Genomic DNA, 20,317 nt, shown 5'->3' with positions numbered 1-20,317 from the left:
CGTGGATGTAGCCCATCAGCAGATTTAGGTACTTACTTTTAGGAAGAATAGAACTAGATATATGTGGTCTTTATATGCATGGGTAATTTGTAATGTAGAGGCTTGCTAACTGGCATTGCTTATTTTTCTTTAATGAAGGAATTGCAAAATTTTACAAAGTTTCTTAAGGAAGCGTAGCTAATTCACTCTTCTAATGTAGGTGGAACAAATGAAGATTAGTAAGTGAAGCCCTTTGTAATCTGTCTCTGGACTATTGATAGTACTTCACTGAGGATATTCAGGAAGAACCTGTATTGCTTAACAGGCCTGGAAGTGGAGGGAGAGAATTGTTAACTTCTTGACCACAAAGGAAGAACAAAACAAAGTGTGACTTACTCCCTTCTGAATGGAAGAGAAGGTACCTCAGCAGAGAGGAGTCAAAATTCATCATTCTATTGTCTGAGTTTGAATATATCTATGTCAAGATGTCCTTGACCTTTTTAAATCAAACTGTTTTAAAAACTGGAAAAAGTGAACCTTTTAAAGTTTACAAATCTGATTTTAGAATTAGAAAACAATGAATATTTTTTAAAGATTTATTTATTTATTTGACAGAGAGAGGCAGCGAGAGAGGGAACACAAGCAGGGGGAGTGGGAGAGGGAGAAGCAGGCTTCCCGCAGAGCAGGGAGCCCGATGTGGGACTCGATCCCAGGACCCTGGGATAACGACCTGAGCTGAAGTGTCACGACCTGAGCCGAAGGCAGACGCTTAACAACTGAGCTACCCAGGCGCCCCTAGAAAATAATGAATATTTTGTTGGTACTGAAGTACTGCAGAAATGGTAACCCTTCATTAATTTGGACTTACCTGCTTAAAATATCTGTTGATTCATGAAGTATAGTTGAAGAATGGCTTTTCTCAATACTACCCTACTTCATAGCTCAACTTCTCCTTCAGTGCATTGACCTAGCTAGAGTTGCATCTTATTATGAGCAACCTCTCACTTTTGCTGGTCTACTCCCATAAGTCATCATCAGTTCCCCTCCCTCCCTTTATCTCAAGCAATATGCATGTGGAGTTCTGTAGATACTTAGTATTGTAAAGAGTTCCATTTTTTATTTGTGTTATCCAAGTTTTATCTATAAAGATCACTACCCTTACCTAGGAGCCAGAGAGGTTAGTCATAAAGCACTCATAAATCATGTCATTCCTCTGTTTACCATCTTCTAGATGGTAACAGTTTTCCTTAGACTAAAAGTCACATTCTCTGTGTGACACTCAAACACTTTAAGGATCCTCCCATCTCTGAGCAGTTGAATTTCCTGTTCTTTCTTTCTGGAAGTTTCTACTCCCATTTACTCACAGTGCCCTCACTCTCACTTCCTTCATGTTTGGCCAAAATGTCAACTTCCAAGTGAGTTTTTTCTTTGATCACTCTATTTAAAAACTACCCCATCACTGGATAATCAATGTCCATCTTCACTTCTTTTTCTCCATAGGACCTGTCACTCTCTCAGTACTCAATCTTTTGTTTAATGTCTCTTGCCCTACATTAAAATGTGAGAATCATAGTGTTTCTTTTATTAATGGCTATAAATCCAGACCTACAACAGTGCTTAGGAAATATTTCCTAAAGGAAAGGATAGAGACGAAATGTTCTTTTAACCTGTAGTCTAAATACAATTTATTCATTAAAATTTTGGAAAGGAGTATCATGCCTTTCATCCTAATTTAAAATATATTTTTTTAACAATTGTATTTCTTAATTTCAAATACTTTTATAGAAAGCTTCTATTTTTTTTTGAAATCCTCATCCTTCTTACCACTGGAATAGTTTCCCAGTCCATTTAACTTTTAAGTTCAGTTCTTCCTTTAGAGATATAAATGTTGATATTCATTGCAAAATTAAGACTACGTCTTTAGTGCATTATATTCAGAATTTTTAGTTTTGAAGATTGAGAAAGATAGTATCACAAATTTGGATATCTCACAACTTGGTATGTCTAGCTTAGTATTATTAGGGCTTTGCCATTGCTAGTTTTTTTCTTCTTAATTTTACCATGAAAATTTTATTCTCTTTGTGTCTCTAAATGTGTGTGTATCAAAAAAACTATTTTGCTTAAAATGTTCTTTCTAAAATTTGATACTCTGTTTTTTTTCCTGTTCTTTTAACATACTGTAATACTTGGACTTCTAAGAATACATAGGTTAAATTAATAAGTTAACTAAAAAAATAACATTTTTTGGCTTTTACAATTTTAGTAACCTCAAAAATATGTATTGTAGGTTGTCCTTAAAATATAGACTTCTATGAGGGAAAATTGTTTTACAATTTACTAATCCAAGTGGTTCTTAGATTTGCTTAAAAGCCTAAAAAAAAGTCATGGTATATTTGGTGGGGGACTATATAGGATTCTAGATTTTTAAAATTATTTCATTGACTTTTGCTAGGTATACAATTTAACACAACTTCTTTTTCCTACCTTGATAAACATGTTTTGAAAGTCTGGCACACTATTTGAAGCTCAACACTGATGTATTTTCCCTTTAACTGACGTGAGTCTGAAAAGAGATAATTATATATACTTATACTTGTAAGGAATGTATGTGCCTTAATTTGGTGACTTATGTGTGGCTTGCTTCTGACTTTTTTCAGGGGGATGTTTCTGGATACTATTCTCCCCTCTCGTGATGATAACGGCATACGTCCTGCAATTGGTCAACGAACCCGTTTAAGCAAAGGAGATATTGCACAGGCAAGAAAGCTGTATAGATGTCCAGGTATTGCACCATACAAAAACAGAGCCGTAATTGTGCCTGACTGTGTTGTTCCAGATGAATAAGCCACAATTCCCTGAACTGTTTACTTGTGTCTCTCCATGCTGGCAAGTGACGTTTTCAGTTCAAAGTCAAGTAATCGTAAAATGAAATGAGAGAACTCTGGAACACCCATTGATATAATTAAAAACAAATTGCTAGAAATCAAATTTAAGCGGCGATAGTATGTTTTCCTAACAGGGATAGTATTTTTTTTTTCTTTTAACTTAACAAGTAAAAGAGCAAAAAGCACGATTGTTTGGTAGTTGTCATTAAATAGTTGCAGGATTTTATAGTCAAATGTTGAGTTTTCTTGCCAACATAAAAAGAATATCCCTTATTTCAACTTCAGCAATGAGGACTGAATGATCTTCTTCTTTCAAGTACCACCATTAATGATATATAAATTAAAATGTTATTAGTTGGAATTTATAACATTGTTGCAAAAAAGGAGTTCTAACCGTGTTGCTAGTGAGTTACCATATGTTTTGCTACTGGTTAAAGTTATGAAAAAGAGATTAAGGGAAGTTCTTAATAAGACTGTTCCAAGAGAACACCAGTGACTTATTGGTCCAAAAAAGAAAAAAGAATCTGCTTTCAAATTGGAAACGCTGCATACTCTATGCAACTCCTGCATAGTCAAAATCCTTTGAAATAACATATATCAAAGAAATAGGTTTTTCACTTTGGTTAGCACAGCTCTTCCCCAAATTTTTGTTCATGTATATATGTAAATTATACATGTATGTGTGGTATATTTTTAAGATGTATTTGTAAGTAAATGGCACCACTATGACAAAAGAAATGAGTGATCCTTGGCTAATCTCTGGTAGTATTGGACGTATGATACCTTTTTTTATTATGTTATGTTAATCATCATACATTACATCATTTGTTTTTGATGTAGTGTTCCATGGTTCATTGTTTGTGTATAACACCCAGTGCCCCATTCAGTACGCACCCTCTTTAATACCCATCACCAGGCTAACCTATCCCTCCACCCCCCTCCCCTCTACAACCCTCAGTTTGTTTCTCAGAGTCCATAGTCCATATGATACTTTCTAACTTTGAAAGTAGAAGATTTGGGGGAAGATTGTGTGTTAATAGCAACTAAGTAAACAGTTCACATGGAAAAATATTTTGTTTGTCTCTCTAAATACATGTGTGTGTGTATGTGTGCATGTGTTTGTATGCATATATATATGTATATATATACTTTTATATATATATACTTATATATATATATCACTTAAAAAGCACACTAAAAATGCATTTAGAACACTGAATTGTAGGAAAGTCAGTCAGTAGGAATCAGAAAAGTAATCAAACTTATGACACTATAATTTTCAGCCTATAGCTCTTAAATATTTAAGTTACCAGTGGGAAGATACATATAGTTTTCACTTGAGAGTTTATTTATGCAAACACATAAACAAGCTATTTTCTTACTTGAAATATAGTAATAATGTGTACATTGGTTTGTTAATACAGTAAAACCACATTCATGAAGGTACCATCATCAATGAGAAAGATATCTTGTGTTTCTAAAGCAGTATGAGAAAGTTGCTTATTTATTTGCATGGTAAGTAAGAGAGAGCTAAGACATATAAATATGTATTTTAAAATAAGAATATGTAAACTTTTAGTTCACAGAATCTTTAAGAATGACTTATTTTCTATCTTGGACTTTTTAATACTCACCAAACAAGTCCCTCCCTTTCTCTCTCTTTTTTTTTTTTTTTTGTCTCTTGCTCTTTCTGTTTCTTTCTCTCTCCGTCTCGGCCTGTGTGTGTGTGTGTGTGTGTGTGTGTGTGTGTGTGTGTGAAGCCAAGCTTGAGCCTTGTATATGGTTATGAATTTAACATTCTTCATTTCTTTATAATGGAGAGCACTAATGAATGATATAGGTAGAAATGTAGGGCAAATAAACTTAAGTTACACTGATAACAGTAAGTTCACCAGTAGCTCCAAGAATATTAATGGAGTAATGTGGAAGATTGATAACTGTACATAGAAGTGTAAATAAGATGACTTATTTGAGAATCATCTAGGAAGAGTGTAGGAGTTTATAAAATGAAATCTGGTTGTGTCTTGGCTTTAATACAGAAAGGAGAGAGTTATAAAACTGCATAGTCCTTTGGAGTTTGTCTTATTGTTTTCTTTTGTTAGAAATTGCTGATGAATAGAGCCAGTCCGAGGTATTTGGCTACATTACTCCAACTCTTTATTTCTTATCAGTTTACCCTCAAAGCTGTTTTGGATCTGCATTTTATAGGGTTATTCCTTAAGAGTTTAATCTTGAAAGGAATACCGACCTGGTTCACACTTAAATATTTAAGGTTATAGCTTTTATGGTCCATGATAAGTGGGGCCCTGAGTCCAAGAGGGCAGGTTTCTAATAGGCAGGTAATAGTAGGTAGACTGCAAATATTATTGCCTTTCCATTAATAATATAGGAAATGCATTTTTATCTATCAGAAGATGAACAGCATTAAAATGTATGCATTTTTAATTCCCTTAAAACAGTATAAACTATTTTTTATGAGACTTTCTAGCTGGTAAACAACTTGTAATCCATTATTATATATATCTACTTATATATGCCAAATATATAAATTAGATTTGTATGGGAAACCTGAATTACTCATTGTATAATTGGTGCATACTAATCATGAAAAAGCTCCATATAGGACTAAAGTTGTGTTTTTAAGGTGATGGAATGAAGATAAGTTTCTTTTAGTTTAGAATTATTTTCATTGCCATTTTTTGTTCTTTTAGAAGCAGGCAAGAAAGATCTCCTTATGCACTGTTAATGTAGAGGAAGAATATGATCCTTTACAGCCTTGGCACTCTTCTGACATAAGACCCCATCATCCATCACCAGACCACATCCCGGAAAGGAGAAGGAAGGGAAATAAAGGGAGAGCTGCCCAACCCTGGGATCGAATAGGTTTCTGGACAGTGCTGCCCAAAGGCCAGTCCTGTGTCCTTCCCACAGCTTCCAGGTCTTTCTAGCATTAAGGCATCTAAAAGGACACCCGCTAATGGTACTTTACGTACCTGCCATTATAATCAAGATTCTCCCCCAAGCTAAGGCAGAGAATAGGTCATCATTATGGTCTCTATTGTCCCTTTATGCCAGTAATTAACAGTTTGCTCTTGAAGGAGATTTTCTCTAGGCTGTCTGAGTTGCAGTGGATATTTTTCTCTTCATAAATCAGTAATGGGTACTACTGTTCTCTCTCTTTGAGGGCCTTGTTTTTCTTGTGACTCATTTTTTAAATGTATTTTTTTTCTATTTGATCTAATCTAAGGATTACTTTCATTTTGATTTCTAAACTGCTTAGTTTAACTCTTCTCCTGGTACAATCACTGGTCTTTAGTTGCATTTTCTCTTAAATTTGTTTTTCTGTAGTCCCATGAACTTTTTGCTTACTTAATACTTCATCAACCATCAATCCTAATATTCTCCAGTAAATTTTCCCCAATAAATACATCAAGTAACATAATAAAATTAGGGGAAATACAAAATAAAATCTCTAAAAATAAAGGGCCTTCTGAGGATTAGAATCTTCCTTGTTACATAAAAGTGCATGTGTATTCACACATCAACACATGTACAGTCTATATTCACAAATTTAAAAGTTTTCAATGCTAGTACACATACACTATGTGTGCGGAATATCCCTGTCCATGGATGCCCATTTGTGTGGACACTTTAAGGATGGAAGGCCAATTTCAGCATGCATGGAGTCTGAATACTAGAAACTTTACCTCCCTTTAAACACTTGTTTCATTAACTTTACCTTTAAAATTGAAATAAGGTTCTTCTTAGTTACTTAAGCATTAATCTCTTGGTTCCTGGTATAATTTTCTGAGATTCCAGAGAGAATATACTTTATATATGTTCTTGTATATATACAGTTCTTGGCCAAAATATTGCCCGCGTGCAAAAAATAATAATTTAGCTATTTTTTCCCACTTATTCATGGACCCCTTTCTTCATTTCCCTGTAAACATCCCCTAGTTCAATGGATGGTACCAGACATAGCTCATCTGGTAGCCCAAGCCAGAATTATGAAGGGTAGTCTCACCTCATTCCTCCATTACTTTCTCCAGCTAGTCAGTCCTGCTGCCTTCTTGGAATCTTGCATTCTTGCAGTGAATCCCCTAGAGTCTGGGGAGCCTCATCTTTTGTCTGGATTGTTGAAATGCCTCCTAATTCACTTCTTGTCCCTATTCTTACATCTCTTTAGTTCTCTGGCCAAGCTGCTGTTAAGTGGCTTTAAAAATGCAAATCTTACTTTGCTTATTTTTAGGATAAAGGCTAATCTTCTTTCCATTATGTGATTTCAAAATATTTTTCTTGTGTCTTCCCTGAGTCTTTTCTCTAGGTATTACCCCTACAGGCTAGTTTTTCACCTCCACTTTGTTTAGCTCCTGGCACCACAGTATGCTTGCCTTCTGCCTCTGCCTCCAGCCAGCCTGGTTAAATCCTAGCTCATATTTAGGATTCAGCTCCTACGTCACCTCTTACTTAAAGACTTCCTCATCTCCCAGGACTCCACCATGGTAAATGCTTCATTTGATCCTGGTCTTTGTGTCTTAATCCTATAATCATCGTTCATTTGGCATTTCCCACACTGGAGTATGTAAGCTTTTGTGGGATTGGAGTTGGGTTTTCCCTCATGGTATTCTGAATCTGATGTAAATTAAGTGCTCAATAAATAGTTGCTGTATGAATGAATGAGTCACCGTTAACACGTGGAAGGCACCGTGACAGATATTATGGCCACAGAAAAGGAAGCACAGACTACACACAGGAATAGCTGAGCCTCTGGGGCATCCCTTAGACAATATCACTTAGGAAGTAAATTTCCTCCTTAAAGGATGCTACAGCAGTTCTGCGAGAGATGCCTAACCTGGGCTGCACACTGCGGGAGGCAGGCTCCTTGGAGTAGGTGCTTATGCTTCATTTTAAAGGATGATTCAGACTTGGCTAGGCAGTTGCTATTGAAATGTATTTTAAAATATTTCATTGTTAATCTCACATTATCTCTCAGATGATTTAGGATTCTTTTTTAACATTTCCTTATCTTAAAATCATTTTACATTTTATTTTATATTTTTAAAATCATTTTAGGGGTGCCTGGGTGGCTCAGTCGTTAAGCGTCTGCCTTCAGTTCAGGTCATGATCCCAGAGTCCTGGGATCGAGCCCCGCGTCGGGCTCTGCTCAGTGGAAAGCCTGCTTCTCCCTCTCCCAGTCCCCCTGCTTGTGTTCCCTCTCTCGCTATGTCTCTCTCTGTCAAATAAATAAATAAAATCTTAAAAAAAATCATTTAAACCTGTATTTTATTTACTATATTTAAAAGTTTAAGGGGTATAAATATAAGTTAATTAGGTAGTATTAAGTTGATTAGATACAGTTTTATTTCTTCCCCTAATCTAGAATTTGTCAAGATCCTTTGGGAAGAGATTTATCAAATAGAAATTATTGTTCATCTCTATCTGTTTTCCTTAGCCTTGGTAAGATCATAAATGTGCTCCTATAGAATATTGAGAAAGGAAAGTTCTCAGTTGTTGGTATTGGGTGGATATTACAGACATTTGGTGAGAAAGTAACTGTAGATGGACATGCAGACAGCTATAAACTTAATGTTATTAAAAGGTCAAGAGTTTGTAATAATTGCTGAACAAGACACAATCCAAGTAGCAGTTATACAATTTAAATTCTTGCAAATTCTTGTATAATTTTTGTACAATTATACAATTTTCTATTCTGGAAGAATGAAGGTATATGTGAATTACCTAATTCATAAGTGAGATTGATCATATGATAAAGGACTTAGAATTTCAACTGCTTTATTATTGTTATATTTTGTTTTGGCAAAAAATCACATAATATGACATCTACCCTATTAGCAAATTTGTAAGTGCACAGTACAGTACTGTTAACTCTATGCACATTGGTATACAGCAGATCTCTAGAACTTCTTTGTCTTGCATGACTAAAACTCTATACCCACTGAGCCGCAGCTCTTCATTTCCCTCTCCCCCAGCCCCCGGCAAGCAGCATTCCACTTTCCACTTCTATGAATTTGACTACTTTAGAAATCTCATGTAAGTGGAATCATGCAGTATTTGTCTTTCTGTACCTGGCTAATCTCACTCAGCATCATGTCCTCTGGGTTTATCTGGGTTGTAGCATATGCCAGACTTCCTTCTGTTTTAAGGCCGAATAATATTCTATTTTATGTATATACCACAGTTTCTTTATCCATTCATCCACTGATGGATGTTTAGGATGTTTCTGTCTCTTGACTGATATGAATAATGCTGCAATGAAAATGGGAGCACAAATATCTCTTCCAGATCCTGTTTTCAATTTTTTTGAATAAACACCCAGAAGTGGGATTGTTGGATCATTTGGGAACTATGTTTACAATTTTTGAGGAAATCCCACACTGTTTTCCATAGTGGCTGCACCATTTTATATTCCTACCAACAGCGCACAAAGGCTGCAGTTTCTCCATTTCCTTGCCAACACTTCTTATTTTTTGTTTGTTTGTTTGTTTGTTGATACAGTATGTTGATACATACTGACAGGTGTGAGGTGATATAGTGGCTTTGATTTTCATTTCCCTGATGATTAATGATGTAAAACATTTTTTTTTTCATATACCTATTGGCCATTTGTGTGTCTTCTTTGCCCATTTCTTTTTCTTTGCCCATTTTTTAAATTCAGTTATTTTGTTTTTTACTATTGATTTGTATGAGTTCCTTATATATTCTGAATACTAATCCCTCATGAGATGTATGATTTGCAGATATTTTCCCAGTCAGAAGGTTGCCTTTCACTGTCTTGATTGTTTCCTTTGCTGTACAGAAGCTTTTTTAGCTGACATAGTCCCACCTGCCCATTTTTGCTTTTATTTCCTGTGCTTTTGGTGTCATATCCAAGAAATCATTGCCAGGACTACTGTTACAAAGTTTCTGACCTGTTTTCTTCTAGAAGTTTTACAGTTTAGGGTCTTACATTTAAGTCTTTAATCCATTTTATGTTGATTTTTGTGTATGGTGTAAGATAAGGGTCCAATTTCATTCTTTTGTATGTGTATATCTAGTTTTTCTGACACCATTTGCTGGAGAGACTATGCTTTCCCTAATGAGTAGTCTTGGCACCCTTGTTGAAGATCATTTGACCATATATACATGAGTTTATTTTGGGGCTCTCTCTTCTCTTCTCTTGGTCTATATGTCTGTCGTATGCCAATATCATACTGTTTTGAATACTGTAGCTTTGTAATATGTTTTGAAGTTAGCAAGTGGGAGCCAGCTTCGTTGTTGTTTTTTTTTTTTCCAGAATGTTTTGGCTATTTCTGGTATGCGGTTTTATGTGAATTTCAGTATTTTTTTTTCTTTCTGCAAGAAATGCCACTGAGATTTTGATCGAAATTATGTTGAATCTGTGGATTGCTTTGGGTAATATAGATATTTTAATAGTATTAACTCTTCCAGTCATGAACACAGCTCATCATTCCATTGCTTTGTGTCATCTTCAATTTCTTTCATCAATGTTTTTAGTTTTCAGTGTACAAGTCCTTTACCTCTTTGGTTAAGTTTATTGCCAAGTATTTTATCCTTTCTTGATGCTATTATGAATGGGATTGTTTTCTTAATTTCCTTTTGAAATATTTTTTGCTGATGTATAGAAAAGCAACTGATTTTTTGTTAATTTTGTATCCTGCCACTTTGCTGAATTTGTTTATTAGTTCTAACAGTTTTATGTGTGTGCGGAATGTTTACAGTTTTATACGTGTAAGATTGTGTCATCTGCCTACAGAGATAGAAGTTTAATTTCTGAATTATATTTAGTTTTAGAGTAATTTTTATTAGGGCAGTGATAACAATAACTGTCCTCTGTATATTTTTTTATCTTTTTTCTCCTACATATGACTAAGTTTTGTAGTTCAAAGACATATTCAAACACTTTAGACCACAGTCTCCCTACCTATGGAAGAGGTATCTAAGGGTTAAAAAGAAGATTCAGGGCATAATAACATTTTATTCCTACAAAGCAACTTTATTAAGTATATGTTAATAAGATGGCCATTTAACAAGAGAAAACTGAAGCTGAAGCTTTTGAGACTTACTTGTATGACATAATTAGTAAGTGATAATGCCATGATTAAAACTTGTGTTTTCTCACCATGGACTTTGCTGAGTAAATGAATAGCCTATGCATTTTAACTTCATAGTGCCACTTTTTTCTTGCTGATTTTCCTTTAGTTCTTTTAATAATAAACTTTGCTTTGTATATCTGAGCATTAATCAACCTATGTCTGGGGAAAGTGTTGAAATATCTTTTGTAGTAAGGGTCAGGTAGCCTGGGACAACCACACTTACTGAGGTAAATGCACAAATGATTATAAGCATTATAAGCAAATGCTATATAATAGATTTATTTAATATTTGAATTATATGCTGATTCTGTATTTTTCATTTTATAGAGTTTTCCATTTTATCTTTATCAGAACAGTATTGTTTGTGTACATCTGTGGATTAAATATATTTGTTTTAATTTCACTTTAGTAAATACCGTAACAACATTCTATGTGGCTTAGTGTACTTTTCAATCATTAAATAATTTATTTTTAGCTATGAATTGCAGTATTTTTCATTGAAACACACTCAACTCCCAAATGATTATATAGCATCTGAACTGATCCTCTTAGAAGCACACTGTTTGCATTAATAAAATCTTAATAAATTTTCATTTTTTTAAGGGTTCTTATAATGTTATATTTATCAAGAGCCCTTAGATGTTTCATGGAAAATGCTGAATTATGTATTTTTGACCTTGAGCATTTTCATTTTGTTCTGAAGTTGCTTTTATCTGCCTATTAAACAGAATAAACACTGCTTACTTCTACTTGAAATGTATTTTGTTGTGCAAACTTAGTATCTGTGTTTTCAAATAAATATATATATCATATCAGACTTTTTACAGCTCCATTTTGTTTTCTTTTTTTTTTTAAGATTTTATTTATTTATTTGACAGAGAGAGACACACAGCAAGAGAGGAAACACAAACAGGAGGAGTGGGAGAGGGAGAAGCAGGCTTCCCGCAGAGCAGGGAGCCCGATGTGGGGCTCGATTCCAGGACCCTGGGATCATGACCTGAGCCGAAGGCAGATGCTTAACGTGCCACCCAGGCACCCTCCATTTTGTTTTCAAAGTCATCATCTTTCTTTCTTCATTTAACTTAAGATATGCAAAACCATTTATTATTTATGGAGGATTTGATGAGACGAGAGTTCACCTGCTGGTAGCTATGACTCTATAATATGATAATATTGCAGTCTGATTTCAGTCTCCTTCAGAGGGAAAGTACTGTTTTGTCTTTTTTTTTTTTAATTACTGAATGAAGGTTATAAAGATGACAGGCTGAAGTGGAAGAATTATTCTTGAATTCAGGATACTTAAAGCAGCCTAGGTTCATGTGTCACATGCTATGTCTTACAAAAGCAACAGGAAAACCCATTATAGAATGGTTCTGACCACTAACCTTGGCTAAACCAATGAGCTAATCACACTCTGTGTGAAATGACCCTAGAGATATTAATCACACAGATCTTGAGGCTGTGCAACTGATAATTTGCTATTTTAGATGACTGATAATTACTTCTAAGAAATTAGACAGCCTTAGTAAGAGGAAAACACAATTGCTTTTCCTGTAATTTCTACTTAGGATCAACATAAATAATAGAGTAAGTAAATGTCCACATCTTGGAAAATTTTAATCTTCCTTTATGTTTTTAACCTTTCAATTTTTTTCAGCTTATTTTGAGAAAAATTTTCACTGTGTATGACATTTTGGTACGACCTTAATTGACTGTATTCTAATTATTAAGATTTCTGTTTTTGGACTTTGATGTGATATTTGCTATGAAACTTAGCCTCACTTTACATTGAAAAATATTATTTATGTCTCATGTTATCCCCTAGCCACATCAACCAGATATCCACTGGCTTGAATATGAGTATAGGTCACCTACTAACTCTTTGGGAATGAATGAGAGAAGTCTCCATGAGGAAGAACTTTATGAATGCCAGATTATTTATCTCATAGTCTTGTTTTATGGTTAGCCCTAATGATACCATTAAGTATGTTAAAATTGTGGTAATGGAGACATAAGGTGAATTTACTTGGAAAGGAAAAGTCTTTTATAGAACACAAATATATATTTTCCTCTAACACCAAAAGCCTCAGGGCTTTATTTATGATGTCTTTCAGAAAAATTAAAGAATGATCTTATCTTTTTAAGGAAATATGGGTAAGTCATCTCTTTAAAATATCAAATATATGTATCTTTTTTTTTTCCTTTAGCATGTGGAGAAACCCTACAAGAATCCAATGGCAACCTTTCGTCTCCAGGATTTCCAAATGGCTACCCTTCTTATACCCACTGCATCTGGAGAGTTTCAGTGACCCCAGGGGAGAAGGTAGTTTCTATCATCGAGAGTTCTCATTTAGTGTCATATAAATACAGAGATTCATCTTCTTTTAAATATAATTTGCTTTATTTTTTATTCTTATTTGATTCTTCAAATACAAGACTAAAAATCTCAGAAAATTTATAATGAAAATTGCTCAAGCTCTGGGAATTTTTTGAAAAATGTAATTTAAAAAGAAATAGTCAATGCTCTAAGAAGCTTGAAATAATGCAGATTATGTTCTCAGGCATAATGAAATTAAGTTAAAAATAAGTATCACATAGATAACCAGAAAATCCCACACATTTCAGTTAAGAAATATACATAAAATATCCAGTTTAGCTAAGAAACAATTACAGATTTAGATAGAAATTATTTTCAGTTATAGATTAGAAATTATTTTCAGCTATAATGTAACAAAAATACTGAATATCAAGCCTGTAAGATGCAATGAGAGCAGTACTTAGAAGGAAATTCACAACTTAAATGCTCACATTAGCAAATAAAAAATGCCCTAAACTAACGAGTTAGATATTCTTATTGAGTGGCTATTAAAGTTATAGTAAAATAAATGGAAAGGTACATAATGGAGGAAGTAATAAATAAAAGATGAACTAAGGAGATCAAAATAACATGGTACAAAGTATGAACAAAATGGTACTTTGAAAAAACTTAGAAGTATAGGAAAATGGATGTAAATAGATCAAGAGAGAAAAAGAATAACAGGAAAAGCACAATTATCTAATCACCAAAATGAAAAGGTTATTATAACCACTGATGCTCTAGACACAAAAATGAGATTAAAAGAATATTGTCAACATTATGCCAGTAACTTAAAAAATGTAGATGAGGGCGCCTGGGTGGCTCAGTTGGTTAAGCGACTGCCTTCGGCTCGGGTCATGATCCTGGAGTCCCGGGATCGAGTTCCACATCGGGCTCCCTGCTCGGCGGGGAGTCTGCTTCTCCCTCTAACCCTACCCTCTCTTGCGCTCTCTCTCTCTCTAATAAATAAATTTAAAAAATCTTTAAAAAAATGTAGATGAAATGGGAAAATTCCTATAAAATATTACTGAGTTCTTACTCAAGAAAAAGAAAAAAAAAAACAACTCGATTACTCCTATAGCCACTAAAGAAAATGAACTACTGTTTAATTGGATTATTAGATAATTTTCAGCAATGAAAATCCAAGCTCAGATGGCTTAATTTGTGAGTTCTAGCCAACATTCAAATAAGAAATAAGCATAATCTTATATAAACTCTTCCAGGGAATAAAAAGGAAGATCCACTCTCCTATTTATATGGCTAGGAAAACCTTGATAGAAATCCTGACAAGGACAGTATAAAAAAGGAAAAGTATAATCCAAGCTAACACTTGAATATGGATGTAAAATCCCCAAACCAAATCAAAGGTAGATGCATATACATGCACGTACGTAGACACAAACGCCATTAAATGTATATGTCAATTAAATCAAGAAAAAATATCTATTACCGATTTAATAACAACAAACCCTGAAAAAACTGGGAATAGGTACCTTCTTAATCTTAGAAAGAAAATCTACAAAAATTATTACAAATATCATTCTTGGGAAAACTCTGAAAGTATTCCTTTCTACAATACCAGTTTCTTTTTGGTGGAAGTCATGGCACATTAAGGCAAGAAAATGGAACTAAACATAATAAGGATTGAAAAGGAAGAAAATTCCCTTTAGCATATTTGGTTTGTTGGTTAAAGATTTTAAAATTATTAAGAAAGGAAATGAATGAATCTGTTAACTTTTGGATTCTGTCTTGAATGCTAACCTTAAAAGTCTTTCCAGACCAAGATTGTATTGATACTAATCTTTTTTTTGCTACTTTTAAATAGTTTTTGTTCTTTGCTTATGACTAATTCATCTGGAATGACTCAAATATACTTAGAGTTTTTGTGAGAATGCAATTGAGGTTAAAGAAAGTTTAATATTCCTGATAATTGAATGTTGTTAAGAGAGTCATGGGTGTGGAGCTGTCCAGGGTGTTACAATATTCAACATGAAAACTGAATGAAACATTTGTGTAACATGAATAGTTTTTAACCATAAAAAGTTTCAACTGACTTGGAATACATGAATGCATACGTAATTCTTTATACAGTCATTTTTAATTTAAGAATTAAAAGTCTTTGTATGGTAGTTATAGGTGTTGATCAATTTCTGTGTGGATTTTTGAATAAGCTTTTTGAGAATATTTTATGAAAATCATTCTTAAAAAGGTACTGAAGAGCAAAATATAAAAGCTGATAAAAACTATATGTGATTTTGAAATTAAAATTATAGAATATGAAGAATTTTAGACAAGATTAGTAAAATCCACTCAGAAGAGCAAGATAATACAGGAAAAAATTGTTCCTCTTATCCAATTGCAGTACCCACACCATCAGTATTCAAAGTTAATTCACTTTTCTTGTATGTTTGATTACCAATAAAACTGTATTTTCCAAGATGTTACAAATAGGAAGAAACCAACACATCTATCATCTTTTACAATTATTTTTCTTAATATTATGTATTATGATGAACAAATAAATTGAATTAAGTGGTCAATGAACAACATTAACTCATTTTTCATTGTTGCGTCTTTATTAGTTTCTTTATGTTTTAAATTTGGGTTTATTCTGCTGTTCTTTTTTACTTCTTTAGTTGGCAGTTTAACTTATTAATTCTAATACAAACCTTTAAGGCTATAAATTTCCTTCTAAGAAATACTTTATCTGAATTTCACCAGCTTGACATATAGTATTTTTGCTGTTTTTCAATTTTCATTATCTTCTTTGTCTCTTATTATTTCTTCTCAACCAACATATTTTTTGGTAACATATATTTTCTTATTGGAAAACATACATTTTTCTCCCAATCATCCTTTTCTTGTTAATTTCTCCTTCAGTCACTTCTGGTGAGAGACTGTACTCTGTAAGATGTCAGTCTTTGAAATATTTTGAGGCTGGCAGTATGACCTTGGAAGTGACCGGTCTTCATAAAGAATAATCTTTGCTTTCAAGTTGGGACACCTGGGTGGCTCAGTCAGTTAAATGTCCAACTCTTGATTTCGGCTCAGGTCATGATCTCAGGGTCTTGAGATCGAGCTCCATGTCCTGCTCCATGTGCTGGGTGTGGAACCTGCTTAGGATTCTCTCTTTCCCTCTCCCTCTGGCCCTGCCTCCACTCTCTCTCTAAATAAACAAACAAAATCTTACAAAGGAAAACAAAATGTGTTTTGTGCAGTAGCTGGGTGCAAAGTTCTCTATGCATTAGTCTTTCTAATTGTGAAGTGTATATATTCTCTAATTATTGTTTTGGTATGTTAATATTTGTCACTATTTGGTGGATTTATTAATTTCTCTTTATTTTAAAAATAAATATTGTATATATTTATATTTAAATATATTTAAAATATTTTTATTCTATATTATTATATATATTATGTTTAGAATATAACATCTTTCTGATAATTAAACTATTATTATATACTGTATTTCTTTGTCTCTAGTCGTGATTTAGGTACTCTATTTTTTTCTGATATTAATAAGGCTACACATTCTTTTGATTAATATACTTGCCTGGTTATATCTTCATCTTGCTTCAGACATTTAGTTGTTCTGTGGTCTTGTGTCCCAGGTGTGTCCCTTTTAGACAGCAAATAGTTTGGTTTTATTTTTTATTTAATTCATGGTGGTTAGTTTGTCTTTAGTGTTTATTACAGTTACATTTTTTGTGACTTCTGGTGTATTATTATTTCTTGTTTGCATTCTATATGTCCCACTTTGTTTCTTTTGTTCTACTTTTTTGCCTTTTTATGTATTGAATTTACGGTTTCATTTTCCCTCATTTCACTTATTTTCTATCTATTGGTTTGAAAGTTTTAAATGTATATTCTATTATTTGGTACCCCCTTTTCTACCAGCCTTCTTAATGGAGTCATATTTAAGTGGTGTCCTTTCCTTCTCCCAAACCATAAAAAGATTCTAAAAAAAAGATTACAATACATGTTATCTTAATTTTATATGCTATTGTTCAGTATTTTTCTTCAAGTTTGTTTCATCCTGACACAAATGAGATATTATTATTGTTTTTGCACTTAACATTTGTTAAGCTATACATAGATATTTACCAATTTTTTTTATTGTGGTAAAAAACGTACAATTTACTGTCTTAACCATTTTTAAGTGTACATTTCAATAGTGTTAAGTACATTCACATTGTTATGGAACAGATCTCCAGAACTTTTCCATTTTGCAAAACTGAAACTCCATACCCATTCATGTCCATTTTCCCTACCCCTAGGCCCTGGGAACCACCATTGTACTTTCTGTTTCTATGAATTTGATTACTTTCGATGCCTCACATAAGTGGAAGCATACAGCATTTGTTATCTTGTGACTGGTTTATTTCATTTACGTAATGGTCTCAAGGTTTAACCATGTTTTAGCATGTGACAGGATTTTCTTCCTTTTTAAGGCTGAATGATATTCCATTTTATGTATAGACCGTATTTGTTTATCCATTCATCCATTGATAGACGTTTGAGTTGCTTCCACCTTCTGGCTGTTGTGAATAGTGCTACTACAAACATGAGTATGCAAATATCTCTTCAAGACAGTCCTTTTAATTCCTGTGGATGCATACTCTGAAGAAGTGGGATTGCTGGATAATTTGGTAGTTCTGTTTTTAATTTTTTGAAGAACTTCCATATTGTTTTCCATAGTGGTTGCACTATTTTACAATCCTACCAGCAATGTAGAAGGATTCCAAATTCCCCACATCTTCACCAATATGTAGTATTTTGGTGGGTTTTTGTTGTTGTTGTTGTTTTGATAGTTGCCATCCTAGTGGGTGAGAGGTGATATCTCATTGTGGATTTGATTTGCATTTCTCTGATGATTAGTGATGTTGATGTGCTTCTTGGCATTTGTATATCATCTTTGGAGAAATGTATCTTTAAGTGTCTTGCCCATTTTTTAGTTGGATTATTTTATTTTTTCTTGTGGAGTTATAGGAGTTCTTTACATATTATGGCTATTAACCGCTCATGAGATATATGATTTGCAAATATTGTCTTCTTTTTTGTACTTGCCTTTTTACTCTGCTGATTGTTTGCTTTGCAAAAGCTTTTTAGTTTGATGTAGTACCACATAACTATTTTTGCTTTTTTTTTTTGCCTGCGCTTTTCTGCCATATCCAAGAAATCATTGCCAGTTCCAGTACCATGAAGCTTTTCCTCTATGCTTTCTTCTAGCTTTATAGCTTTGGGTTTTACATTTAGGTCTTTAATTCATTGCTGAATTAACTTTTGTATATGGCTTAAGATAAAGGTCTGACTTCATTCTCTTGTACATGGGTCTCCTTTCCCAACAGCATTTGTTTGAAGATTCACCAAATATTTTTAGTCGTTATTTCTTCTCACATCTCAGATTTCCATTAAGGCTCATTTTGTCCTGCCTATAGTTTATACTTGAGGTTATTTTTTTAAATTAACATATTTTGCTAGTATTTTTTCTGTTTGAAAATGTGAGTTTTTTTACTTGAATTCATAATAATGTAATTTCACTGTATATAAATGGCTATATATTTAACTTTGTTAAAAATAAAAACTTGAAGAAATACTTTCACTTGAAGTATTTCTTAATGTAGAATCCTGGACATGGAAAATATCAAAAGTTATTTAATGAACACTAAAAATTAAATAAGTTATAACCATATAAAATAAGTTTACAGAAGTTATTATAAAATGATGCTGCTTGCAGATGATTTCTCAAGGCAGTTTTTTCAAATTCTAAAATCTCAGATTTCTCCCATGTAATAAAATGTATTTCAAGTGCATTGCATAACAATGTGTAGTCTCTTCATTTTTTTCTCTATCGTCATTTATTTTACTAAACTAGTAAAATTCTGATAAGCATATGTTACACAACACACGTGAAAAAATTATCAACTGCCTTACATATGAATATAAACACATGGATGTTATATAAATTTAATCAAATGAAAGCAAGCTATATAATTTATAAAATTGGAAGTGTTTTAGTTCAGCATTATGAGGTTAGTTGAATATTATAAAATTTGTTATTTTGTCAAATAATAGTATCAAATGGAAACAATCTGTCTAAAAATTTCATAAATGCTAGTAACACTAGAATTCAGTATGTATATTTAATGAACCTGATGAATTAGGACTAGGAGGACTTTTTTCCAATTCAATAAATATAAGAAATTAATGTTGAGTATTTACTATGCCAGCCACTGTGTTAAACTGCTCACACTCCATTGAGTTTAGGATTATAATTATCTCTCTTTTATATGTGAAGAAATTGAACTTAAGAAAGGATTGAGTAACCTGCCTAGCACCACAAACCTTGCATTTGGCAGAGCTAATCATTAAATTTTTCTTTAGTAATAGAGAATATGTTTTCTCTTCTCAAAAATTCAGAAGAATGAACTAAAAAATTACACTTAAGTTGATCAAATAAAAACAAATATATTAAGATGTAATAGATTTTAGAAAACTGAAGACTTCATTGTGGAACTAAAACACAGTAACATATGTAGCAGAATGTAACATATCATATGCTAGGATGTATTATATATTGTCAGTTTTTCTCAAATTAATGTATAGTTTTAAGTAAATCCAATAAATTTCCAGTAGATTTTTGTTTTATACTCAGACCCAATTTTTCCAGAGGTGATTTATAACATAACAAGAGTTGGAATAACCAAGGCAAATTAGAAAATAATTAATGAAGGAAAGTGGATTGCACTGTAAGGTAATAGAAAAACATTAAACTGCTTCAGTAATTCATATTCTGTGGTATGTCAAAATAGGCTTCTGAATCAATGGAACAAACCAAAAAGACCAGAACTATGCCTGAGGGCTTAAAGACTTTCGTCGTGTATATTTGTTTATAAATATGAACTTTCTTTCTTTCTTTTTCTTCCTTCCTTCCTTCCTTCCTTCCTTCCTTCCTTCCTTCCTTCCTTCCTTCCTTCCTT

General features: G+C 33.1%; 1 protein-coding gene across 1 annotated transcript in view; it reads left to right on the top strand.

Moving 5' to 3' along the window:
* TLL1 (tolloid like 1) overlaps positions 1–20,317 on the top strand; it is a 210,150-nt gene that overhangs the window by 122,791 nt on the left and 67,042 nt on the right. Inside the window, exons 8-9 of the mRNA XM_035022757.1 lie at positions 2,637–2,761; positions 13,189–13,304. Of these exons, the coding sequence (XP_034878648.1) occupies positions 2,637–2,761; positions 13,189–13,304 (241 nt within the window). The remainder of the gene's footprint in view (positions 1–2,636; positions 2,762–13,188; positions 13,305–20,317) is intronic.

The sequence above is a fragment of the Mirounga leonina genome, unplaced genomic scaffold, assembly GCF_011800145.1.
Source record: "Mirounga leonina isolate KUSES-001 unplaced genomic scaffold, KU_Mleo_1.0 Mir_176, whole genome shotgun sequence".
In the NCBI taxonomy this organism is placed as follows: domain Eukaryota; kingdom Metazoa; phylum Chordata; class Mammalia; order Carnivora; family Phocidae; genus Mirounga; species Mirounga leonina.
This window is presented reverse-complemented; position numbering and strand designations above follow the sequence as displayed.